The 26,275-nt window shown below is 39.8% G+C and overlaps 3 protein-coding genes across 11 annotated transcripts in view; all 3 read left to right on the forward strand.

Annotated features, from left to right (window-relative positions):
- abr (ABR activator of RhoGEF and GTPase) overlaps positions 1–13,001 on the forward strand; it is a 94,731-nt gene extending 81,730 nt beyond the window's left edge. For all 8 annotated transcript variants that reach the window (XM_077504714.1, XM_077504715.1, XM_077504716.1 and 5 more), the window contains 7 exons: positions 5,442–5,501; positions 5,676–5,785; positions 6,015–6,154; positions 7,432–7,566; positions 7,657–7,762; positions 9,517–9,670; positions 11,822–13,001. In XM_077504714.1, the coding sequence (XP_077360840.1) occupies positions 5,442–5,501; positions 5,676–5,785; positions 6,015–6,154; positions 7,432–7,566; positions 7,657–7,762; positions 9,517–9,670; positions 11,822–11,911 (795 nt within the window). In that variant the 3' untranslated portion in view covers positions 11,912–13,001. The remainder of the gene's footprint in view (positions 1–5,441; positions 5,502–5,675; positions 5,786–6,014; positions 6,155–7,431; positions 7,567–7,656; positions 7,763–9,516; positions 9,671–11,821) is intronic.
- A 954-nt stretch (positions 13,002–13,955) lies between these two features.
- Positions 13,956–23,686, forward strand: akap10 (A kinase (PRKA) anchor protein 10). The gene is made up of 15 exons (XM_077505527.1): positions 13,956–14,179; positions 15,486–15,533; positions 15,716–15,898; positions 16,741–17,178; positions 18,268–18,366; positions 18,440–18,524; positions 18,607–18,730; positions 20,009–20,145; positions 21,092–21,236; positions 21,367–21,534; positions 21,700–21,809; positions 22,176–22,258; positions 22,396–22,448; positions 22,554–22,643; positions 22,721–23,686. The coding sequence occupies exons 1-15, from the start codon at positions 14,158–14,160 to the stop codon at positions 22,724–22,726; spliced, it is 1,791 nt and encodes a 596-aa protein (XP_077361653.1). The 5' UTR covers positions 13,956–14,157; the 3' UTR covers positions 22,727–23,686.
- Positions 23,687–24,480: 794 nt separating this feature from the next.
- The window catches only part of lhfpl7 (LHFPL tetraspan subfamily member 7), a 73,949-nt gene continuing 72,154 nt past the window's right edge, over positions 24,481–26,275 (forward strand). For both annotated transcript variants that reach the window (XM_077505039.1, XM_077505040.1), the window contains exon 1: positions 24,481–25,267. In XM_077505039.1, the coding sequence (XP_077361165.1) occupies positions 24,893–25,267 (375 nt within the window). In that variant the 5' untranslated portion in view covers positions 24,481–24,892. The remainder of the gene's footprint in view (positions 25,268–26,275) is intronic.

The raw sequence follows: 26,275 nt of genomic DNA on the forward strand, positions 1-26,275 counted from the left end.
ATTTATTTTGACATAAACCGGAAGAATGTACGTTTGAAAGTATGTCACACGGAAGTGACGTCATCTAGCAGCGGCCAATAGAAAAGCACCTTCAGATGACATTGCGCCCATGCTGTTTATTAAATATTGCTCACAAGTAATACACTTTTTTTTTTTAAATTAATTGTAATACTGAAATTGACAAACTAAACTAAAGTTAAGCTTTTTTTTTTAAAGAACTAAACTAATAAAAACGAACAGAACCACCCTGAAAATGAAAAATTCCAAAACTATAATAACCCTACTGCCATATTACAAATAAATTGCTTTATATACTGTAGCATTTTTCTAAATATGCAAAAGCACAACTAAATTATTTGTACAATTTTTAGGACTAAACAAAATTTCTCTTCATAACATTATGTGGCCCTTGCTTCCTTCTGAGTTCCTGTATGTGGCCCTCAAATGAAAAAGTTTGCCTGCTCTAACATGACATATTATATGACAATGCCTGTTCAATATGGTGCATTTCTGCCTCATTAGAGCCCCCTTGTGTTTAATTTAAATACTGTCACTGCTTCCCCAGAGTTGACCCAATCCCCCTTTGGCATTTTACATGCTGCACTTCTTCATGAATTAACTGTCACGCGCACATTTGCCTCTTCTTTTTCATGCAATTAAATTCCCAAGGCGAGCGAGCTTTTGTTACAACTTTGCCGATAGTTGGTTTGTCGCACAGGGTTTTGTTGCTTTTGGGTACAGCAATGTAGGATTCGGTTTTCTATAGAAGATGTTTTGATTTGTGTTTCCTATAATTGATCCGCAGTCTCCAACGGTTAACAAAAAGTGGCTGAACTCAAATTTCCACTTAACGGGATAATACGATAGCTTTAAAATGAAAATGAGGTTTATGTGCTTTACGCAGGTGTTGCATTGATTCTTTCCTCCTCCCTTCACCCAAATGTTAGCAGACGGTCGTGTTTTTCATCACATTCAAAAAGTGTGTAAGTGTCCCCCCCCCCCCGCACAACTCCCATGTGAAGGTCCCATTCATCCACTCACTTATATTCATTCAAAGAGGCTTTTGAAAAGCTGTTTTTATGAGTACACTTGCAGTGCTTCAGTTAGTTTCTGCGCTCAGTTTACCTTTTTGATCCGATCAAGTCTGCGACAATCCTCTCTTTCTTTTCACCCCCCATCCCGCACGTCAGCTTCGGCTTGACGTTGATTGCCGCTTGACAGACGATCGCGTACCTTCTCCTGTTCCATTTTTTCTCATCATATTAAAAAGAGGCAAATTTGCCACTTCTTTTTTTCCCTCATCATATTGACCCCGCCTTCTAAACAAAAAAAAATAAAATAAATAAATAAAAAAAACAATATATATATATATATATATATATATATATGTATATGTACGTGGCTCTAATACGCCGTCGTACATTGTGTTAATGTTATTTTTCTTTTTTTTTGGTGCAAATAATTACAAGTATATTCTGAAAACATTTCCATTTATTCTAGTAATCTGAAAATGAGCACAAATTTTTTACATCAAACCTGAGTCGCGACCAAATTTCAGAATGTCATACAAGTGGTTGTCAGTGCGCCCTCCAGTGGACAAAATTAGTAGCAACGATTCATTTTACTGGAAAAACTTTGGTTTGTGTTCTTTTTTTTTTTTTTTTTTTTTTTTTTTTTTTTTTTGGGTTTGTGTTCTGTCCTCATAGGCCAAAATGGACCCCCTGATGGGCCGGGCCCGTATGTTAGACACGCCCGTCTTAGACTTTAACGTAAGCAGTAGATAGATGGTTGTTTTGCATGTGACTTGATAGTTTATACTGAAATTGAATCTGAAGTAGCACAAAATGATCTCCAACTTGTTTATCCGCACCTTAGCAGCTAACAGAGAAAATTTACCTCCGGATTACCTCGCGTCTTATAAATGTTGTTATGTTTGGTCAAAGCCACAAGCGAGCGCCGAACAGACGGGTCACACGATGTTCTTGCCAGGCCGCAAAGTGGAAAAATGAAACATTGCTGACTATCGCACTCCATCCAAGATCTTGAAGACTCATCAGAGGCTCAAAATGAAGCCCCGATCCTGCTGCCTTGCTAACATTATTATTTATGCTTGCATGACATTAGATTAACGCATTCAACCCCAAAAACATGTAAATACATTTTTAATGCTTTGTCCTTCACTACCAAAAATGTGTAAATACGTTTTTTGTTTTTTTGTTTTTTAATGCAAGAGCATATAGAAGGCTTTGATAAGCTTCTGACATGAAGAGGTGGCTTAAAGCAATGGCAGTTATTATATAAAACGGTCAGCAGGTGGCAGCATAGTATGAGATCAACCAGGGCCTTGTTGCAACAAGCTCTTTTTGACAGTGTTTTCACCAGGAATGTGAATAGCGATGAAATTTAGCTATATTCTAATGCTAATGGAAACAGATAAAAATATATATTTTTTTCCCTGATAAAAGAAGAGACTCTAATCTTTCTTTTGGCAGGTTCCATGTTTTTATAGCAATAGACCACAATATTCTGTGGGTCTTGCAAAATGAGTCAAAACAACCTGGAGTGAAGAGGGTTGCTGGTAATGAATGAGTTAATTGAGTTCTGTCGCATGTAGCAGAGCTTCTTTTGCATCGTCACATTTAGATGTGATTGTAAAGAAGTTAAATGTGTATTTTTTTCCTATCATGAGACATCTCATTCCCATTCAATTTCTGCTTTATGCATGTCCTCATAAGATCACACTCCAGTCCGTGCGCATCAGCACTCTTAGTCACCAGGCTGTAGGACGTTGCGTAATATGTATGTTGCCTTGTGCACATCCTATAAGAGAATCTCGCTGCGCCTGCAGAGATACCGGCGCTCCGCAAATCATGAGCCTCAGCTGGCGCAGAGCCCCTCGCCGATTGGCCCAGGCGGCGATGCGGCGAAAGATGGCGACATAGTAACCAAGTTAAAGCGCTCACATGGCCGGCCGGCCTGCCGGGCCTGCCGGGGTGACATCAGCTGCTGCTGAGGGAAGAAAGTCGCGCTTGCTGCCGCGCACGTAAACATGCTGATGTGGTCCCTGCACCTAAAAATGGTTTTGTTGCCTCCACTTTGTGAAGAACGCGAGCGGGATGGGTCACATCTGGAACAATGCTTGCATTGGTCACGTGAGCCTAATAAACAAAGCTGTGAAGTTTGAGCATCATACAGTATCTAATTAAAGGACTAATCATAAACTCTCTGAAACTCATAAATATTTAACTCATTCACTCGCCGCCATTTTCACAGAAGCAGTCCCGTTCGCTCCCGGCTGTTTTACTGGATTTCGACTGATTTTGCCCACTTAATATTGTGTTTAATTGCTATAAAAGTATGAAACCTACAAAAAGAAAGATTAAAGTCTCTTCTTTCATCAGAAAAAAAATGTTTCTATCTGTTTCCGTTTTGCAGCAGTTAGCATTAGAAGAAAGCTAAGTTTCAACAGTTTTCACAAATCTATTTAAAATTGTAAATAATTTAGCTTTTTTTTACAGATGGCCCTGGTTGATCTCCTTTGCTCTGCTGCCACCTGCTGGCCGTTTGTGTAATAACTACCATTTCTGCAACCGTTCTTTGCAGTTGAGAGGCTGCATCAAAGCCTTCTATATGCTCTAGCATAAAAAACAAAAAAACAAAACAAAAACGTATAAATACGTCTTTGGGACACCTACAACATTTAAAAAAAACGTATTTACACGTTGTTGGGAGCAAATGAGTTAAGCACAGCAATGTTAGAAAACAAATGAAATGAATCCAGCATATTTGAAATGATTTCAGAACAGAACTGTTTCACATTATTTGGCAGTTTATGTCGTGTTTTTTTGCTCAGAGCTGCAGTGTGTTCTGTTGCCCGCATACAGGCACCACAAAGAGAGCTTCAATCCTGGAAAAATGTGATCCTTATCTGAAGCATAGTCGCTGCAGGATATCTATTCATGAACACACAAGACATATGTTCAAGGAAAGTTCTTTCCCGAGCAGCTCCAATAAAGCATTTGTTTGGGTGAGGGTCAATGAGTGTAAACTTAGCTTCCTATAGGATTCACTTTGTTTTTTACAACCCTGTTGGACAGCATTCATTTTTAATCAGACTTTCGCAGCGGGCAAGGGGGAGGGAATACTTTGGATCTGTTTTTGTTCTTGGTGGGGGCGTACGAGAGGAATCATCATGTAGCTTGTGTAAAGACTCACTTGCAATGATTGCCTGTCACTCATCTCAAACGCAATCCCTGCTGGGGAAAAAAAAAACGGACAAATGGCATTTTTACGAGCCAATGAAATGCGCTCCCTGAAAACGTGTAATGGCTGAAGCCTAATGATGCCAATAAGTGTGTTGTGTGCCAAAGTTCATTATGACATAACATAGGGATGCTCGATGATGGGAAAAATAATAATCACGATTATTTTAGAAGTAATTGAAATCACGATTATTCAAATGATTATTTATTTATTTTTTTGGTACAAAACAAGAACATGTTTAAGCATTTAAAAATATTAAAACTTTTTTTTTTTTTTTTAAATATAGATACAATTATGTAAGTTCCTTTTGACCCAAACAGAATTTGTAATATTTATTTATTTACTTACTTACTTATTTATTTATTTATTTATGTTGACAAAAACTTGAAGTTTGAGTGCAGGATGATCTTTTTTTTTTTTTTTTTTTTGTACAAAACAAGAAAATTTCAAGCATACAAAAAAAAAATATTAAGACAAGTAAAATTCTTCGAAACACAAATTATGCAAGTTATTTTGGATGAAACAAAATGTATTAAATTAGTTATTGTAAAATTAAAAAAAAAAAGGTTCAAATGTATGCATTTAAACAACTCAAACAAAGAGTATTAATAATCTTTTTTTTTTTTTTTTTAACGATTATGCTGATTTTGTAATTGCGGAGTATAATAATTGAAATTGTAATTGAATTTCGATGCATTGCACAGCCCTAACATAACATCATAGTATAGACAGACTATATATATTAAAAAAAAAAAAAAAAAGTTTTAGCTGTTTTCTCAACATAATGAAAACAGCAGAGGCCCCAGAATTGAACCCTGTGGAACACCACTGTGCCAAACTGAACTGAATTGTGCTGTTTAATGGATATATTGCTCTAGTTTGTCATTCCAGATGATTTGTTTGACTTGAACAAAATCTAATTTTGCAACACTATAACTCACAGATGATGTGACTGCTTCTTTGGATTTATGTGGAAGAAAATTTGGGATGAAAGCATTTGACGGTGCATATTTCTTTTCACTGAAAGTTGATCCCGAAAGAAAGTCACCCGTGAATCAATGTCGGATCTGTCTTTCTTTGTGGCAGTAATCTGATTGTGTGATGATCACGCACCTTCATCCAACCAGCATGTTTTTCACATGGCTCAACGTCTTTCTCGTCTCTGTTGTGTCTTCCAGCTCGATCCTCAGACAGTGCAGTCCAAGAACTGGCACATGGATGTCATCGAGATGAACGGGGTAAGATGTGAGCTTTTTGGACGATTTTCTGAAAGCCAATAACTCGAAGTCGGGTACTGTTTTCTCGAAAGACGAAAAAGCCCTCAAATATTAAATTAACTTGACTGACTGTAAAACATTTTGGTGACGGGTTCGACATACTTAGAATTGTGTTTTTGTTTTTTTGTTCTTGAGATAAAAGTGGAATTCTCCATGAAGTTTACAAGTCGGGACTTGAGCTTGAAGAGGACGCCATCCAAAAAACAGAGCGGTGTGTTTGGAGTCAAAATCAATGTGGTCACAAAGTAAGTGTCGTTGTCTATTTAAATTAAATACACTTTAACTCGGGGGAATGTATAGATTAAAAAAAAAAAAAAAAAAAGCTTCCCATTGGAAAATGAGTATTGATTTAAACTGAATTGTTCGACTTTAAAATGTATCAAGATTTCTATCAAATTGTCTTGTTGGAGACGTGAGTCTGAACATCGAGTGTTGCTTCAAACGTTTGTACGATGACGCGTTTGCCGTTCGCAGGCGCGAGCGCTCCAAGGTGCCTTACATCGTCCGCCAGTGCATCGAGGAAGTGGAGAAGAGGGGAATCGACGAGGTGGGAATCTACAGGATCTCAGGGGTGGCCACGGACATCCAGGCCCTCAAAACTGCATTTGATACCAGTAAGAAGGCGCTCGCTCGCTCTCTCGCTCGCTCTTTCACTCTCGCTCTCTCGCTCTCGCTCACTCTTGCACTCTCGTTGTTCTTACCCTCGCACTCTTTCCCTCTCTCTCCCTCTCTCGCCATCTCTGTCTATCTCTCTCACCCTCGCTCTCTCTCTCTCGCTCACACTCTCGCACTCTTGCACTCTTTGCTCTTACTCTCGCACTCTTTCCCTCTCTCTACCTCCCTCGCCATCTCTGTCTATCTCTGTCTCACCCTCTCTCTCTCTCTCTCACTCTCTCTTTCTCTCTCTCTCTCTCTCACTCTCTTCGCCCTCTCTCTCTCTCCGCACTCGCTCTCTCTTTTTGTTCTTACTCTCGCACTCTCTCTACCTTCCTTGCCGTCTATCAATTTCTCCCCCGCTCTCTCTCCCTCGTTCTCTCCATTCTCTCTCTCTCTCTCTCTCTCTCTCTCTCTCTCTCTCTCTCTCTCTCTCTCTCGCCGTCTGTCTATCTCTTTCTCCTCCTCTCTCCATTCCTCTCTCTCACTCGCTCTCACACTCTCGCTCTCTCTCTCTTTCTTCTTGCTCTCTCGCTCTTTCTCTCCCTCCCTCACTGTGTCTATCGGTTTCTCTTCCGCTCTCTCTCTCCCTCGCTCTCTCTCTTTCTTGTTCGCTCCCGCTCTCTCCCCATTCTCTCTCTCTCTCGCCCCATTCTCTCTCCCCTCTCTCCATCTCACACCCTCGCTCTTTCTCTTTCTGTCTCCACCTCTCTCTCTGCTCGCCTTCCTTTCTTTCTCGCACTCTCTCTCTCCCTCGCTCTCTCCATTCTCTCTCTCTCTTCCGCTCATACCCTCGCTCTCTATCTCTGTCTCCACCTCTCGTTCTGCTCCCCTTCCTCCCCCCCCCTCTCTCTCTCTCTCTCTCTCTCTCTCCCCCCTCCATTTTAGTACGGTACTGTACTACAGAAAGGCGATGGCTCACCTTTAATCAGAAAAGAAGTTTGTTTGATTGTGTTGGAACACAGTTGTGATTTGCATGAACTGGCAGTGCTGAAGTTGTGTATGACGTAAGCACCTCTTCACATCATTTTACATCACCGAGAGCCAAGTGTCGTCTTTCATTCTAGTGCGCCCTTATTGAGCTGGCCTGCATGAATTGCCGCACGGGCATTTTTGAGGGATGATTTCATCCCTTCGAGTACAAAGCCGCAGTGTTATTTGCCGTTTTGGTTTTGAGTTTGTAACTGGGGCTGTCTGTCTGCCTGTCTGTCTGTCTGTCTGTCTGTCTGACCCGTAGATACCAAAGACATCCTGGTGATGTTGAGCGACATGGACATCAACGCCATCGCGGGAACCCTCAAGCTGTACTTCAGGGAGCTGCCGGAACCTTTGCTCACCGACCGCCTGTACCCGGCCTTCATGGAGGGAATATGTGAGACGAGTTTTCACCTGAGCGAGCGACGGACTTTTGAGCCGGACACATCTGGACGTAAAGTGGTTTTTCCTCTCCTGTGTTCCGCAGCTCTGTCCGACCCCGCAGCCAAAGAGAACTGCATGATGCACCTCCTGCGCTCGCTGCCCGACCCCAACCTCATGACCTTCCTCACTCTGCTGGAGCACCTCAAACGGTACGTTCCTCTCGAGCCGCCACAATACCAAATCAATCTTAAGGAATCCAAGACCGGATCTGTAATTAAAAATCTGATCAAGATGCTTAACTCATTTGCCCCCAATAACGTGTAAATATGTTGTTGTTTTTTTTCATGTTTTAAGTGTCCCAAAGACGTATTTATACGTTTTTTGTTTTGTTTTGTTTTTTATGCTAGAGCACTGATGCAGCCTCTCAACAGCAAAGAACGGTTGTAGAAATTGTATTTATTACACAAACAGCCAGCAGGTGGCAGCAGAGCAAAGGAGATCAACCAGGGCCATGTAGTAAAAAAAGCTACATTACTTACAATTTTCAATGGATTTGTGAAAACTGATGAAACTTAGCTCTCTTCTAATGCTAATTGCTGCAAAACGGAAACAGATAGAAACATACTTTTTTTCTGATGAAAGAAGAGACTTTAATCTTTCTTTTGAAAGCTTCCATGTTTTTATAGCAATTGAACACAATATTCTGTGGGCCTTGCAAAACCAGTCAAAATCCAGTAAAACAGCCGCGAGCAAACGGGATTGCAAAATGTGAAAATGGCGGCGAGTCAGTGAGTTAATATCATATTAATCCATCAATTTTCATCAATCTCAGGGCACTCGCACGTGCTCGAACGTCACGTAACCGAACCTAGAAAACAGGTGAGCCGTGACGCTGGCAATGCGTGCCCGAGGTCACTTTGATGTCAGTTTTAGTTGACAGCAAACGGCGGTACAGGACAAAATGGCAGCGCCCTAAAATTGATGAAAATGGATGGACTAATCGGATTAATTCTTATTTGTGGATGCAATATTAATGAGAATACAGTTGTTTAACTAGTGGGGACAGATAAAGGGGACTATATAGAAGTTTGTAACAAAATATTGTTTCAAACAATAGGGGAAATTTAAATGAATGCATTCAAAGAGAAACTGAAATCAGTAAAATTTTCATCTATGATCTCAAGAAAAGCCACCCCAGTATTTCATAAAGTAAGTTAAAAAAAAAAATGATGGAGAACAGTAGAACAGTTTTTTTTACGTAATCTGATAAACAATATCAGGATAGTCAATAATGGGCAGTAGAATTATGTTGTTGTTGTTTTTTTTTTTTCTCCTGACATTAAATGTAAAACAAAGCCTGAAGAACACTACCATCATTATTTTAAAAAAAAAGAAAAAAAAAGACAGAATTAAATGTTTGTCTTAGACCATAAAAGCCTTACACATGTTTTGATTTGGTTAAGTAATAATCTGTTTTGAAAAAGTCTGAAAATGTTAAAATCATGCTGCACTGATTCTTGAATTTGTAAAGAAGAGGACTTTGAGGTTATAAGTAATAGCATCAGCATATAATTCAACAGCCTAGTAAAGTAATTAAAAAAAAAAAAAAAAAAAAAAAAAAAAAGTGGGCCCAACACAGATCCTTGAGGAACACCTCTAGGCTGAATTAATAAATCTGATTTACTGCCTTTCCAAGAAGCACATTGTTTTCTACTGTGTAAACAAACCAAAATGTCCTTCACAGCATTTAATGGTCATTTGTTGCCATCTAGTGGTCATAAAATATTAAAACATTTTTACTAGACAGTAGTGCAAATATGTGCTGGGCTGCTGTAGTTGTCTTTGTAAAATCTTTTTTTTTTTTTTTTTCATCATAATAATTCTTGTACCAGATATTGGTGCATAAAAGTGCACCGAATATTTTGGCTGTTGTTTTGAACGTCGTCCCCGTTTGCGTCCACAGGGTGGCAGAGAAGGAGCCCCTCAACAAGATGTCGCTCCATAACCTGGCCACGGTATTTGGCCCCACTCTGCTCAGGCCCTCCGAGTCCGAGAGCACCAAGGGACAGAACATTACCTCTGCCACTGACATCTGGTCACATGACGTCATGGCGCAGGTGAGACGAGGAATTCCAATTTCTGTGCAAATGGCCGCCGTAGGAACGGAATGCTGTCGTAAATTTTGCTGTCATGGTCACGAGCTTGGCTGAAACTCGCGATTTCACGCTTTGATGGGTTTGTGCCTTAAAATAAGCTTCGTCAGTAAACTAAGTTTCCATATTAATTTCCCTCCCACACATTTTTAGTGTGTCTCGGGGCTTTCTCTCAACTGCATCAATTCATCCGTCACGAGGAATGATGTGATTCATGTTCATTCGTCTCATTTAATGACTCCAAAAAAAAAAACTGAGCAAATAACCTCAAATATTATATCATGCACAAACGCATCCGTTCCAGTAAGTGAGTGTTTTGAACTTGGAGGTCACTCAATGGCGTCGTGTTTCTGTATCAAACGTTGAAAGCTGACTGGATGCGAGTTCAATCTGGGACGTAAGTGAAGCGCGCAGTCGCGTACTGTAATAAATCAACCGACAAGTAAAGTGCATATTTGCGCATGCCATTATTTCCAAAAATGTCCTGCTTCTTCTTGCAGCATCAATAAAATTGACGGTAAATCAAATGAGATCATGACCGGCAGGGAACACAAAATACGATGATGCAATCAATCAAACCATGTTACGATTTTAGTGGCAGTCACAAATGTGGAGGTGAGGAAAATACAGTTGATTATTTTATGAATTAATCGGTTGATTATTCAGGTGGGTAACCGGTGACGCCAATAGAACAACAAAGCGACTATTACTGTTACGTGTAGGATGTGCAAAGATTTTGCAGGGTAGTAAAGTGTAATGCAGATATAAATTATGTTGACCATTGCTCAAAAAGAATAATCAGAAATCATAAGTGCGGATTGGGTGGCAGTTATGTGCTCAATATGCCATCAAAATGCATTTTTGTTTTTATGTGCCCCTGATAGTTGACTGAACTTTATGTCAAAGTGGCAAAGAAATTTTTTGACTAGGATTTAGTGCCACCTAGTGGTGAAATAATCATTAATTCGTTTTAAAAACCCACTATTAATTTTAATATGCAAAAAAAAAGTATATTCTATCACATTAATGTACATATTTATATATAAAATATTTGACTAGGATTTATTGCCATCTAGTGGTGAACTAATAATTCATTTAAAAAAACCACTATTAATTTTAATAATATGCAAAAAAAAGAATATTCTATCACTTCAATGTACAATTTTTTTTATATAAAATTTTTGACTAGGGTTTAGTGCCATCTAGTGGTGAATTAATAATTCATTTTAAAAACCCACTATTAATTTTAATAATATGCAAAAAAAAGAATATTCTATCACATCCATGTACATTTTTTTTATATATATAAAATGTTTGACTAAGATTTAGTGCCATCTAGTGGTGAACTAGTAATTAATTCATTTAAAAACACAATATTTTAATTAATATGCAAGAAAATATATCTATGTACATTTTTATATAATATTTTTGACTAAGATTTAGTGCCATCTAGTAGTGAACTAATAATTCATTTTAAAAACCCACTATTAATTTTAATAATATGCAAAAAAAAGAATATTTTATCACATCAATATACAATTTTTTTATATAAAATGTTTGACAAGGATTTAGTGCCATCTAGTGGTGAACTAGTAATTAATTAATTTATAAACCCAATATTTTAATTAATATGCAAGAAAATATATCTATGTACATTTTTATATATTTTTGACTAAGATTTAGTGTCATCTAGTAGTGAACTAATAATTCATTTTAAAAACCCACTATTAATGTTGATGATATGCAAAAAAAAAAAAGAATATTTTATCACATCAATATACAATTTTTTTTTATATAAAATGTTTGACTAGGATTTAGTGCCATCTAGTGGTGAACTAGTAATTAATTAATTTATAAACCCAATATTTTAATTAATATGCAAGAAAATATATCTATGTACATTTTTATATATTTTTGACTAAGATTTAGTGCCATCTAGTAGTGAACTAATAATTCATTTTAAAAACCCACTATTAATGTTGATGATATGCACAAAAAAAAAAGAATATTCTATCACATCAATGTACATTTTTATATTCATCTTTTGACTGGGATTTAGCTGGCTGGCGACATGTCCACCAATTTCAAACGTGTGACCCGTTTGTGTGCGCGCAGGTGCAAGTGTTGCTGTACTACCTGCAGCATCCGCCCATCTCCTTTGCCGAGCTCAAGCGCAACACGCTCTACTTCTCCACCGACGTTTAAGCCCGTCTCGCCTCCGTCGGAGGCGAGCCACGCCCGGAGAGAGCGAGACAGACTGCGTACGATCCTCGGCCCTCCTCTACCTCGCCTCTCCTCTCCATTTTATTTTATTTTTTCTCTCGACTGTACAGCACGTCCGACCATCGATTTCAAATTGGAATATGAGGAGAGGAGGAATTTGGGAGGCCACAGCCTGGCGCCGTGGCACAGGATCAAGCCCCGGGGACGTGACCTTGACCTTTGTCCCCTGTTCAGAGGCATTCCAAAACAACTGCATTTATGTTTTATAATAATTCTGTTGTTTCCTTTTTTTTTTTTCTGTCTGTCTGGCTTTGCGCATGTGGAGGAGGCGAGTGCGTGCGAACGAGTGAAAAGGAACGAGCGGCTTTCTTAAACAGACATTCCCTCCCCATTTGAGTCTTAGCCAGATTAGCCGTATTTATTTGAAATATCTATCTATATATATCTGTGCCTGTACAGTTCTGTGCAACTGTTTTTGAAGTCTATTCAGGTAGTGACGACATTTTTTTTTTTTTTTAGGCAGGTTTTCTCGCTCGCCATATTCACGGTTGGTAAATTGTTCTGAAATGTTCACCGCAGAAGCTGTCGATTTGTTAGCCGCCACGTTGTAGAGGGAAAAAAGGAAAGTTTAGTTGGGACTCAATAGGGAGTAAAAACACTTTTTTTTTTCTTTTCTTAGTGTTACATTGCAAGCCTATTCCAAGCATCTCACTGCACCGGTATAATCTATAGGAAGATTTGTGTAGTTGCCCTCATTGCATGTTCAGCTCATAAGTGAAATCAGGCTAAGTAACGCAAAGGACAGGATGTGTGAGCAAAGGCCCTTTTCGGCGCTGTACAAAAAGCCAACCTTTCTGCTGTCAGGTCTGCAACATATTGAAAAAAATAAAAAATACTGCAAAAACGGAGTAATACTATTTGGTATTTTTCATAGAAGAATTCAAAAACGAAAATGTTGTATTTTACTTCCTTGGCGAAGAATTTAAGTATGCTGTACTGTAATTTTGAGGCTAAATGTAAATGTGAACGTTCTCCCCTTTTTTTATAGTGAAATAAAAGAGAAACCAACTCACTTTGTGATGATTTACAGTTATTTACAAATGAAGCCATGCATTCCAAACATGGGGGGGGGGGGGAACAAATAACAGGACATCCTGTCACTAATTTGTGACGAGTCCTGGTTGAGAGGCGGGCGACACCTTAGCTATTATTCACCTCGCATAGGTGAGGTTAAGGATGACAGAAAACAACACAACAAACCGCACCAGTTTGGCACTAAAATGGAAAACTATTCCACACGTGCAAACAGTATAGAACCATTTTAAAGTTACTTTGCATAATGAGTTCAAAACCATCCTTTAGTTTTCCTTTATTTGCCAATATTTTGCAAATCACTAACAAAAATGTGTCTCCTGAACATCCATCATTCCTCCATTATAGCGTGTCAATAATACAAACTGAACCATGTACTACTACCAATTTAAAAATCTGATATTGATGTTTTAAAAAACAACAAAAGTAGCTTCTTCTAGACCAAATTGCCGACAACGTTACAATATATTTTTCTTTAATCTACACCAATATCGCCCTCTGCTGATCAAACTCGACCATCAAGTCTCAATTTCATGACTCGGATAAAAACCTTTAGCTTTAGTGGAAGTAAGGCATATAAAACTGCAATAGATAACACATCAATGATTTAGCCACCAGATGGTGCCCTTCTACAGTGTCTAGTACAGTGCACCGATGCGTTCTGATGGTCAATGGAGACCTCTAGTGGCCAACAACAGCAAAAAAAAAAAAAAAAATCCAGTCGAGTGTAGCCTTCCGACTTTAAATGATGAAATGTTTTATTCATATATAAGTTGTGGATAATGTGTACTGTAGTTCGGAAAATGGATGGATGGATGATTTTATAGGCCAATTCTAAAATGCATTTTTTTTTTCTTGAACTACTAGTAGAGCTATACAAACGTTTTCCTCTTCTGACTTCATTTCCCACAATGCTCGTGTACCAGAAGCCCGGAAGTTGGAGGTTTATTGACAACATGGCCGCCGAGCTGGCTGTGGCTTTGGCGAAAATCGGAATTTGACAGCGTTCACCGGGTGTACACTCGCACACCGTTTCCATGTGTTGAGTGTACAGTGCGGATATATTTGAATGAAGGGAGCTGTCAACCCACGGGATGGTGTCAATGAGCTGAGGAGCCGTTCTGAGTGAACCCGTCATGTCGTTTTTCAAGCGGAAAGGTGAGGAAGCTCTCAGCTGAAACGACCTAGCGAGCTATTTGGAAATGACAGCCGGAGAGCAAAAGATCCACAAACTTATATCTCGTGTTAATTTAAATGTGACTGTTATTTTTTTTAAGTTAATAGGCTGTTGGTTCGGTGAATGCCTGCAGTGCGGCTCACGTAGTAGTGTTTAAATGGTTAGCTTCCGAGTAGCATCATCTTCATCGCTGCCTGATATAATGTAGCTACTGTACGGAGCCACCAGGAAATAAAATACAGAGAAAAAGCCAATGTTAACAAAAACATGGTTAATATTCTACTTAAGCAACACCTGCGTCTTTATCCGTACACATAAAGGTGAGCTTTGACAGTTAATTTCCCTATTATGTCACATTAACTACAGGTACATCTTGGTTATCTCTTTTTCCCCCACCCAAAAAAACAGTTTACGGTACTGTGAAGACAAATTAAAAAGCGTGACATAAGTAAATAACTGTACTCTGACTGAAAATCCTCAGTCATCAAATCAAATATGTATCGTATTTTCCACTCGTCTTACGTCTCAGGTAAGGTAGGTTATTGCTAAGATTTATTCAAATTGGGAGGAGACAGCATCATCCCAAAACTGTATTAATCTAGTGTTTATTCAGGAAATCACTCTCCAATGTCGAGAGGAAACATTTTCCCCATTGGCTACAGTAATGTAAAGCAGCTGACTTAGCAGGTGTGCCATAAGAGGAAATAAGAAAAAAAAAAAGATCTCTGTTATGTGGTGACTGCAGTGGCTTTTAGGAAGTAGGTGTTTTCTTGGGGATGTTATTTGAATGTACAATTAAGAGTGTTTGAACTTGTTGTGTGCCGCGTTAGTTTGGGCAAATGCATTGGTTGTAAGAAATAGAGCAACTCCAACGTCAAACTAGATAGTATGTAGAGAACAGAACACTTGTTTTCTTCACACTCCAAACTAGGCAAATTCACGTAAAATTGGACTATTTTCCGGGAAAAAAATAGGCTTTGATGGCCACAAAGGGGGGAAAAAAAGTCAAGCAAAAGGCTTAACTTCACTAGCATGTACATGCCTGCCATGGTGCACTCATTCTAACGCCTCTCAGTGATGATGTGTGAGAGGCCAGAGTGAGCAGGACTGAGAGGTCTTTCACCGACAGTGTACCAGTTTTATTGCTCCACACACAGTAAATTATTTGTTTGCATTCCTCACCATATTTGACTTTCCTGTTGGAACTTTGAGCAAGTCACCTTTTTGTTATTCTTTCTGAAGACACAATGACTCCACTTTTTTTTTTTTTTGTCTGTCTGCCTGAAGCCAAAAGCAAAGAACCTGAGAGAGTGACCGACACAAATCCCAACAGAGGTGAGTTGATTGTTAAGTCAGTGAGGGTAAACAATGGAGTTGTTGATTAGAAATATATGAAAACAAGCTGCAGTTGCAAACTCTTTGCTAGTTGAAAACTGTTGTTTACCATCTACAAAACATCAGCCTGGTGTCATATGCTCCGCCCCACTAAGAACTAACTGCGCTTTCCCCCTTCGTAGGTCTAGTCAGCCGCCAGTCTCCATCGCTAGCATTGAAGAACCATGCCATCCAGGAAGCTGCGGGGCCCAGCCATGTGGCCATCAACGCCATCTCTGCCAACATGGACTCTTTCGCCCGAGGTCGCACGGCCATCCTCAAGAAGCAGCCCAGCCACATGGAAGCTGCGCACTTTGGCGATCTCGGTACGGACCCTCAATTATTGCACTGTTCCTAACTCTTATGGATGATAATCTTTATACTGAGTTCTTATGAGAGGCCGACAAAAAAAAAAAAAAAAGATGAAAAACTGCACGGATTGATCTGCTACTTTACGTGAGGTTGTGAATGGCTAGTACGGAAGTCGTGCTGGGTGACAGGAACTGTACCACCAGGTAGCAACACAGAGGTGGAAGAACCTGTACCACAGCCCATGCAACAAAAGGCTGCATGAAAAATAGCCGTTGTTGAGTGCTTGATGAATGGACATTGATCGTTTGAAAAATCATATGGCTGGTAATAGATCAATTTAAAAGTTTATTAACTTTAAGTGGAGTATTTATTTATATTTTCAGTTCACTTTACATGAGATGCAGGTTCTGTTTTTGTTTGAAATGAATACTAAGATAAGTAAAACTTAAAAACTTAAAGCTCAACAATTCAGATATGTTGAAATTTTGGAAAATTTATTTTCTATAGAAACATTTTCATTTAAGTTTTTAAAACTTGATGATGACACTAGGGGGACCCTGAACTTTTTTTAAGATTTAAAAAAAAAAACATGCAAACATATGCTTGAAAACAATTTGTCAAAGTTAAGATTTTTTTTTGGCTCCAACATTTTCCTTTAATGAAAATGATTATCGGCTTCAAACATCGGTTGTCGGTCTTCCTGACTATTAATAATTGGTATCGGCGCTGAAAAATGATGGGCCTGATATGGATACCTAATATTTATACTCGTGTTTGCAATTATTTCTTGTCAAATTATGCCTTTTGAAGTTGTATATAATCTCCATCTGTGCCTTCCTCTTCCTGTGTGTTGTAGGTCATTCCAGTGTGAACTATCAGCCCCAGGAGACGCGCTCTCGACTGTCCAAAACGGTGGACCAAGTGCTTCGGGACAACGTGGCCATCCCCCATTACATGCGTTTTATGGAGCGTCAGGGTGCGGACCACCTGGTTGGCTTCTGGCTGGAGGCTGAGCGGTTCCGCTCCGCCAGCTGGTCGCGGGTGCGAGCGCACAACCTCAACTCTGTCAAACACAGCTCCCTGGCCGAACCCGTCGCCGGCTCCGAGGGGCCGGAGCCGCCCCAGCATAATTCCCACGCCCTGGACTGGAACAGCGCAGGAGTCACGGCGCAGCAGGCCCCGTCCGGCACGGTCGCGGACCTGCTGGCCGACGCGCCATCATCCAGGACGGGGACACCTTCCAAAGTGCAGTCAAACGTCAGCCTGCGAGATCTGTCGGACAAACTCATGAGAAGTAAGGCAGCTTAGCTCCTGATTGCATTCCTGTCCGTCCATCTTTGAGATTTTGGTGGTGAGCTGCCAGATCCCGCATGGAGCTTTCTTCCGGCTGCCTTGCTCAAGCTGTTAATCAGATTCATATTTGATCTAGTGCTCACTGCTTGTTAGATTTTTGGTGACTTTATAGACATTTTCTTTTTTTTAAAAAAACCCAAAAAAAAACAATTGGGGTGTAATGATATCCAAACATCACAATATGATTTTATCATAATATGAAGCTCCCGATATGATATATATATATATATATATATATATATATTTATTAGGGGTGTCAATTGCCTAGTACCTGACGATTCGATTCGTATCACGATTCACAGGTCACGATTCGATTCGATGCCGATTAATCCCGATACGAATGGTCACGATTCGATACCGATTAATCCCGATACGAATTTATAAGTCGATTGTTGCGATTTTTTTCCATTCAAATTTAGAAAATACTATCAGTAAATTTGTACATGTACACTGTAAGATTTGTATGAATATATTTATCTAAAACTTGAGGCTTATAACCGTGAGCCACTGTACACAAACAGTTTGCAATCTGTTTCACATTTGAACAGCATTAAAATAAAAATATTAAGGCTTAATGTGCCGTTCATATAACATTCTTCCATGCTCAAGGTGTGAATCCTAAAAAAAAAAAAAAAAAAAAAAAAAAATCGATTCTGCCGATTATTGAATCGATTCGAGAATCGCGCGATGTAGTATCGCGATATATCGCCGAATCGATTTTTTTAACACCCCTAATATATATATATATATATATATATATATATATATATATATAAAAAATTTAGCTTAACACCTGCAATTTTTGTTATATAAATTTTTTTTAAACAAATCTGTCAATATAGTTTAAAAGAAAGTTTTTTCCCCCATTTAACTGCAAATGAATATTGGCTTGAAATATCGGTTATCGGCCTCCTTGACTACCAATAATCGGTACCGGCCTTGAAAAAACCATATCGGTCTACCACCAATCAAAATATTGCCATTCTCGTAACATCCCCTAATATCCAAACTAATGCTAGTGTTGTTTTAGGTATTGAAAAAGATGCTGTTACAATCTTCACCAAGTACGTCTCTCCGGATGCTGCGAGGCCCATCCCGATCACAGAACAGATCCGAAATGATATCGTTGGTAAGATGGACTTCGTCCTTCTGAGTTAGCCAAGACGACTTATAAGTCCGTTCCTGTCTTTTTGTATGTTTAGCAAAGATTTGCGGTGAGGATGGCATGGTGGACCCAAATTGCTTCGTCATCGCACAGTCAGTCGTCTTCACCATCTTAGAGCAGCAGTAAGTTAATCGTCACACAGCCTTGGTTATAGTTTGGTGTGCTGGATTAGCGTTGAAGCCATTTCTCTAAATGCGTTCCTAGATACTTTATTGAATTCCTGCGGAGTCATCATTTCTGTAAATACCAGATTGAAGTGTTGACGAGCGGCTCGGTGTTCCTGGCTGACATCTTGTTCTGCGAGTCGGCTCTCTTCTACTTCTCGGAGGTGAGTCGGCCCGAAAGGAGGCATGAGTGAGAAATTTACATTTGTACACTCACAATAAGAATTGAAGTTCTCTGAGTCGTCGATCTTAAATTTGTATTCAAAATATCAGTACAACTCATAAAAACTGATATAATGCAGTTATTGTTCATCTGTTTTAATTTGTGTGTATAGTTATGTACTGGAGAAATCAGGACAGCTATAGCAATACTGGTCAATGTTGGTTGGGGGGGGGGACAAAAAAAACATAAACAGTAATCACTTTTGACAACCAGACAAAAAAAATTGTACAAACTTCTCTGAATTTCTTGTTTCACTGACTTCATCTTGGTGATAACAAATCTTGTCTTGCAAAATACATTGCATCACTTCCTGGTTTCCTTTTTTTTTTTGCGTAACAAAACATACTGACAGACCATCAGTAAGCGCAGAGTGCTGATTCAGTCACTAAATGCTGTATGTAGACATCTACTTAGTACATCTTTCAAATTGAAGATAACTGTGTATTTAGTACCTTGTGCACAACTGTCCAATCATATTTATTATTACCACGCTCTTAAAGAAGAAGTGAACCCAAAAAGGTTCTTTACATTAATATGTTCTATGCACCCCCACAAGTCTGAACGCATCATTCTAATTATTATAGCATTTGTGGAATATGAATTCAGCAGCAAAATCCACCCATTTTTTCAATTTCTCAGGAGGCGGCCATTTTACTGCTTGTTGTCGACTGGAAATGACATCACAGTCGCTCCAGGCTGAGGTAACAGCCAATCACGGTTCACCTATTTGCCTGAGTTTGATTCATGTGATGTTTGCAAGCTGAACCGTGATTGGTTGTTATCCTTGAGCACCAGTGATGTCATTTTCAGGTGACAGCAAGTTGCAAAATGGCTGCACCCCTGAGATGGATGTAAACGGGTGGATTGGTTCATTCATATTCCACAAACACAATAATAATCAGGAGTGTTGATTCGTGAGGGCGCTTAGAACATATTGTAAGGAAGATTTTTGTGTTGACTTCCCCTAAGAATTATTTAGTATAGCGCCAATTAACACATTCTCTGCTATAGACGGCTTTCGACGTCAAAGATTCTTTTTTTTTTTTTTTTTCCTGACCTGGCAGTGAGTTATGGGCAATGAATACACAAAAACCTCTCCTGGATGCTTTTTAGAATCTTGTAATATTTAGATGACACAAAAGTCAGCTCTGCATAAACAAACAATCCTTGTTATGAAGCAAGGGCGCTCCTGTGGTTTTTTTTCCTTCTAACTTTGCAGTACATGGAAAAAGAGGAGGCGATGAATGTACTGCAGTTCTGGCTGGCGGCCGACAACTTCCAAAACCAACTGGCAGCGAAGAAAGGCCAGTATGATGGCCAGGAGGCCCAAAATGACGCCATGATCCTTTATGACAAGTAGGTGTCGTTTTAGGAAGGTCGACATAGGAAGCACATGAGTCAGCTAAACCAAAAATGCTAATTAGCTCTCTAGCACCACCTGGTGTATTATGGATTTTATGACTCAAGTAAAAAAAAAATGTTTTTTCTAATGTTGCCCCACTGAAGGGATGAATTGGGTAATCATGGGAAATGCACTATAACATCAGGTGCATGAAAAAAAAACATGAAAAATTATTATTCATAATTGGAGTCAGTGGAGCCAACACTTAGTCAAATTCAACATCCATCCATCCATTTTCTTGACCGCTTATTCCTCACAAGGGTCGCGGGGGGTGCTGGCGCCTATCTCAGCTGGCTCTGGGCAGTAGGCAGGGGACACCCTGGACTGGTTGCCAGCCAATCGCAGGGCACACAGAGACGAACAACCATCCACACTCACAAGCACACCTAGGGACAATTCAGAGCGCCCAATCAACCTACCATGCATGTCTTTGGAATGTGGGAGGAGACCGGAGTACCCGGAGAAGACCCACGGGGGCACGGGGAGAACATGCAAACTCCACCCAGGAAGGCCAGAGCCTGGACTCGAACCCAAGTCCTCAGAACTGGGAGGCGGACGTGCTAACCACTCGCCCACCGTGCCGCCCCCAAATTCAACATGTGTACTATAAAAACTTGTATCCCACATATAATAATGACAATAGTGATTTGTAAATGATGGATGGTGCCCTTTTGAACTTCAACATGTTGGGCCAATATGAGTGAAATTTCAGATCCACAAGTGAATTTTTTTTACAATATTTAAAATATAAAGAGTAATATGCAAAATAGCCAAGCGTTGGTCAAAAAGGACACAAACGGTTAAAGCAATTTCACATACGCACAGACTAAAAGTTGGATGTGTTTGCTTTGTTTTGTTTTTTTCCAACTCAAACGGGAAATCATGTTGTTCATTTCTTAGATATTTCTCACTCCAAGCTACGAACCCTCTGGGATTTGGCGACTCGGTACGCATGGAGATCGAGTCGAACATCTGCCGGGAGGGGGGGCCTCTTCCCGAATGTTTTACCACTCCACTTAGACAAGCCTGGACCACCATGGAGAAGGTACAGGCCAAGTCAGCTATGTTATTAATATGGCTCCTTGTATACTTTCACTATCTATGAAATGTCTGGGCACAAGCTATAAACAAACATAAATAGTTAAAAAAAAAAAAAAAAATGTTGTTGTGTTCAGGTGTACATGCCAGGCTTCCTGTCGAGTAACCTTTACTACAAATATCTGAGCGACCTCCTCAATTCGGTGCGGGCGGACGAGTTTGTGAACGTCAACACTCCGGGTCAGGGCGGGCCGGCGGAAAACGAGCGCTCAAGTTCAAGCGCCAGCGAGGCCTCTCTGGTGCAGGTGACCCCCCCCCCCCCCGACCCTCACTCATGTCCTCGAGCACTTCCGACGTGACATTTAAAATTTGTACGGTCTTTGTTAATGCCAAAGAGTTGTAAGCGTTTCAGGAGAGATGAATCCAACGTTGCTTGTAAACGTATTTTGAACATGGCATTTTCATGACAGTCTGGTGCCAAAAAGGCAGCGATAAAGATCTTGAAAAACTTCGATGAGGCCATAACGGTGGACGTCGCCAGTCTTGACCCCGAATCTTTGTACCAGAGGCCGTACGCTGGGTGAGTGGTGTCGCTCGAATATTGTGATTATTAGTGCACACATTGCTGATCTACTTTTGCTACGGCATATTTCCAGTAAAGCTCAAGCAATGCCGCCATTTCACTAAGAAATTTTTTAATGAAAAGTGAAACCACAAAATTTCAAAACTATCAATATTTTATGTAAATAATTCTATAGATATGCTGAAAAGTTTGGCTTAGCGTTATAATGGACGTCTGAACCTGATTTTGGGTCAAACAGGTTAAAAGGCATTTTTAATTTGTAGTTTATTCTAGTTTCTTTACAATAACTGGATCTGTCCTTTAAATCCAACATCCAAATGTTGTCATCTTTTCTTGTGTTTTATTGATTTATTTTCTCGACAGAAAGATGACATTCGGGAGGGTGAACGAGTTGGGCCAATTCATCAGGGAGGCAGAACCAGAACCAGACGTGAAGAAATCCAAAGGTACGATGAACTCTTTGGCACTTTCCTCCAACATGCGCAAGGCGTCTTGCATTGCAGGGAAAACTTGTGTTAAAGCTCCGCCATTTTGCGCACACAGCGACGTTACTTGTCGAACTCCTGCTTTTGTTCCTATGTAGGCTTCATGTTTTCACAAGCCATGAAGAAATGGGTGCAAGGCAACTCAAATGAGGTGAGACCGCAACAAAGCGTACTCAATGTCATATTTGTGACAAAGCATTTCATGAGGAGTAGAACAGAAGTTCTTAAAAAAAAAAAAAAAAAATGTTGATTGAAGGCTCAGGAGGAAATGGCCTGGCAGATTGCGAAAATGATCGTCAACGATGTTGTGCAGTCAAACCATGACAGTCCTGTCAAGTCCACCAAGGTATGTTAAAAATAATCTCACTCATAAACTTCCATGATAGTTGCATGAGAAATCAATTTGTTTTTGTCTCCATGCAGTTATGACCCTAAGAAGGCAAATGCTGGCTTGACTATTTACACATGGCTTCTACCCGACAACAAGCTGAACGTACTGTACCTCATTGTTCCAACTCCGTAACACTATGAAGGTGCGCAATGGTCAGTTGAAGTGAAGCCAAGCCCTTGCATCACATGACGGGGACTCTTTCAAATCCGGGCCGCTTCTGAAAGCAACCTCGCACAAAAAAAAAAAAAAAAAAAAAGACCAAGCGTGTCCGTCAGGACTACAACCAAACCTGTTGCGTGCTCGTCGTGTTGTCTCGTCTCGGACCTCCGGAGGATGACTGAATTACGCTCGTTTCCTCACGACGCACCTCCCCATGCCTTTTTTTTTTTTATGACCATTCCTTGTTTTTAGAAGACATTTTTTCTTAAAAAAATACAATAAAAAAAATAAAAATAAGATTTTGGAGCGTTACCCCTTTTACATATGCACTCGCTCCCTTTCCTGCTTGTCCAAAATGGTGAATTATGTACGATGGAATTTTGGAGAGGATCTGCAAATGACAATGAGCTAGAGGAAGACCCGATACCTCTTGTGTTAAAACCTTTTGGCACCTTTCAGAGCGTAGAATAAAAGAACTCTGTAATGAATTTAAATGCTCCACTTGTGTTGGAAAACTCCATGTTCTAAATGGTATATATAGCTATACATATGTATAATGTAGACTGGTTTATCCCATATATAAATGTCAGTCATTTTTTTTAAATGGTGGCCGCTGTTTTTTTTGTTTGTTTTTTTTTGTATGCATCTCAGAAACAACTGGAAATGTGCTAAATGAATTAACCAGTTTTTTTTTGGTTTCTTTTGAGCCTTACTGAGGTGTGGATAAGAAGGAAGGAGTTTTGGTACCATGTACCTCTAAATGTTTTTGGATATGTATGTGCACCTAATCTAAATCTATTTAACTTGTGTTTGATTTAAATACATACAAGATCAAATGATTTGTCTCTGTTCATTTCACATAACATATTACTACTGACCTATACTATTCAGCAGTTGTCCAGGCGGGGGCAGTGTTGACCACTTTGTAAATGACTAAGCAAATCCATTGACGATTTCTGACGATGCCGTACCACTAACAACGAATTCTGCTACTTTGCCTAACGAGATGAGTGCTGCGGAAAAGGTCATTAAAGCAAACAACACATATCTTTTTTTTTTTTTTTTTTTTTTTTTTCCCCCAGTGCAATTTGTATATTTTAAGGCGGAGAGCTATTTTCTCGTGTTTGTTACATTATTATTTATTTATTTATTTATTTTTTATCGAAACACCTGCTGTCAGTCTTAAATAGACAGTGCAAGTTCATACCAGAAACGGGAATTTTCTTCTAAGAAAAATCTATTGTTAGTGCCCCAAATAATTAAAAAGGGCCAAAATATTCGTCAACCTTCATTATTAGCATTTGCAACAATAATAATAATAATCACTCATTATGGTCCAGTCCTGAAAAGGATAAGCGGTATTGAAAACGGATAGATTGATTAAATAAATGCACTGTATGGGCTCTTTGCACAGCTCGACTACTTCCTGAACTGAATGCCACACCTTTGTTTCCTGTCTTTCATGAGTGGACAAACTGATTAATCCAGGTGTGTCTGGCCAATGTCGTTGTAGTTACTGAGATCAGACACACCTGGATTAATCAGCTTGTCCACTCATGAAAGACAGGAAATGAAGGAGTGTATTTTTTTTTGGGGGGGGGGGTCTAAAATAAATTGAAAAAGTAGTAGACAAGATTTTATTTTGAAGCTGTCTGCCGGAAGTCTCCTGTTTTGTAACCACGTGGAATTGACGCGGTCCGGGCGTAGTCTGACATAAACGCAAAGTGCACTTTTGTCCACGCGTGGGCCGGAGGAGCAAGAAAGGGTCGCTCGGGAGGCGGCAGACCCACGGACGGCGGTGTCATTGGCTCTTAACGAGAGCGCTCCTCCACCTGCGTGGAAGCACCGCGGCTGCGCGCCCACTTGTGGGTGTGACAAACATTTTGTGCGCCCGGCGTGGGTCTGCTCAGTTGAAAACTACGAGACTTGTTTTGTTCTGATATCATTTTTTGGGGGGTTTGTATCCCCACTCAAGAAAGTGTTGACGCACGCGCTCAGTGTGGGACTTCCACGGCGGACTCCCGTGGATTGAGGATGAGCTCCAAATGAATTTGCTCCTACTGGGACTGAAGAAGAAGAAAGAAGAAGAAGAAGCCGGGTGTGGAGTTTGCGTGTTTACGGGCTTTTCGCCCCACGTTGCCGCCATCATGTTCAGCTGCGTGGGCTGCTTTTGGGTGCTCCTTTCCTCCGCCCTGGTCGCCGTGTGCAGTTTCAGTTTCATCTCCCCTGCGTGGATTGTGAAGGAGCAGCTGAGGACCACCAATCACCATCATCACCATCATCATCATTATCATCACAATAAGGAATCGGTGAGCTTCGGCTTGCTGTGGCACTGCTCCGAATCTCTGGACCGCATGTACCGCTGCTACACTTTTGGAGGGCTGGGCAAATTTGCTGAGATTCCGTCCAGTTCGTGGCAGGTAACACAAAACACTATCACCAACATCATCATCATCATCGTCATTATCACGTGTTGCAATTTAAAAAAAAAAAAAAAAGTGTCGTATTTTGTGTTGATTTCATAGGGCAGCAGTGATGTTAGCATGTTTGCCTCACAGTACCTCTCAGGTTCTGGGTTCGAATCTCACTTGAGGTCTGGTCTTATGCGTGTATTTTATTTGAGTTTTTACAGTATTATTTTTAGTATTAGTTTTTGTTTTTAGTATATGAAGTATTTTTCAAGTGCGTACTAAAAAAGGTTGTATGTTAAGTTAAGTGGACTTTACGGTTTACACGGATCGGATCAGCAGATATTCTGCATTTTAAGCAAAATCTGCCATCCACTGTAATGTCATAATTTGCCGATCAATCAATGACGTCATTGAGAGGATAAAATAAAACATTACAGCAAGCACAATCTCATTAACTCTTGTTAACATTCTGTGCTTCTACTGAAAAAAAAAAATACTTTTTAAAGGTATTCATTGTACATGAAAAATAATGAATTTATCAAATTAATTCTGACAAAATATTCACTTTTCACCACTGAAAATTGTTCAATGAGTTCATTTTCGTTAACGAAATTGTAGATTTTAATTTGAGTTTTTTCGTTAGTTTTAGTGAACTAAAATAACCTTTAATAGCACCTGTGTTTTTTGACACCCTCCGTTCTTACTTTGACCATCTCCAAACATTTTTGTTTTTATTTTATTTGAACTTGAGTCAAATGCCATTTTTAGCATATGTCGCGGGCCACTAAAAAAATGGATGGTGGGCCGCAAATGGCCCCCGGGCCGTAGTTTGTCATTTAGTCGTATCAATTTGTGCTTAACCAAGTATTTTTTTATTTTTTATTTTTTATTTTTTTGTAAGGCAACATATATTCAATAGGGGCGGCCATTTTCATTCATGTACTCATTGGACTAAGGCCTTGAACCCTGAAAATGATGGTGTAGCGGTTCACTTGGCAGCCATTTGCAGTCATCTTG

Source organism: Festucalex cinctus, chromosome 18 (genome assembly GCF_051991245.1).
Source record: "Festucalex cinctus isolate MCC-2025b chromosome 18, RoL_Fcin_1.0, whole genome shotgun sequence".
Taxonomy (NCBI): Eukaryota; Metazoa; Chordata; class Actinopteri; order Syngnathiformes; family Syngnathidae; genus Festucalex; species Festucalex cinctus.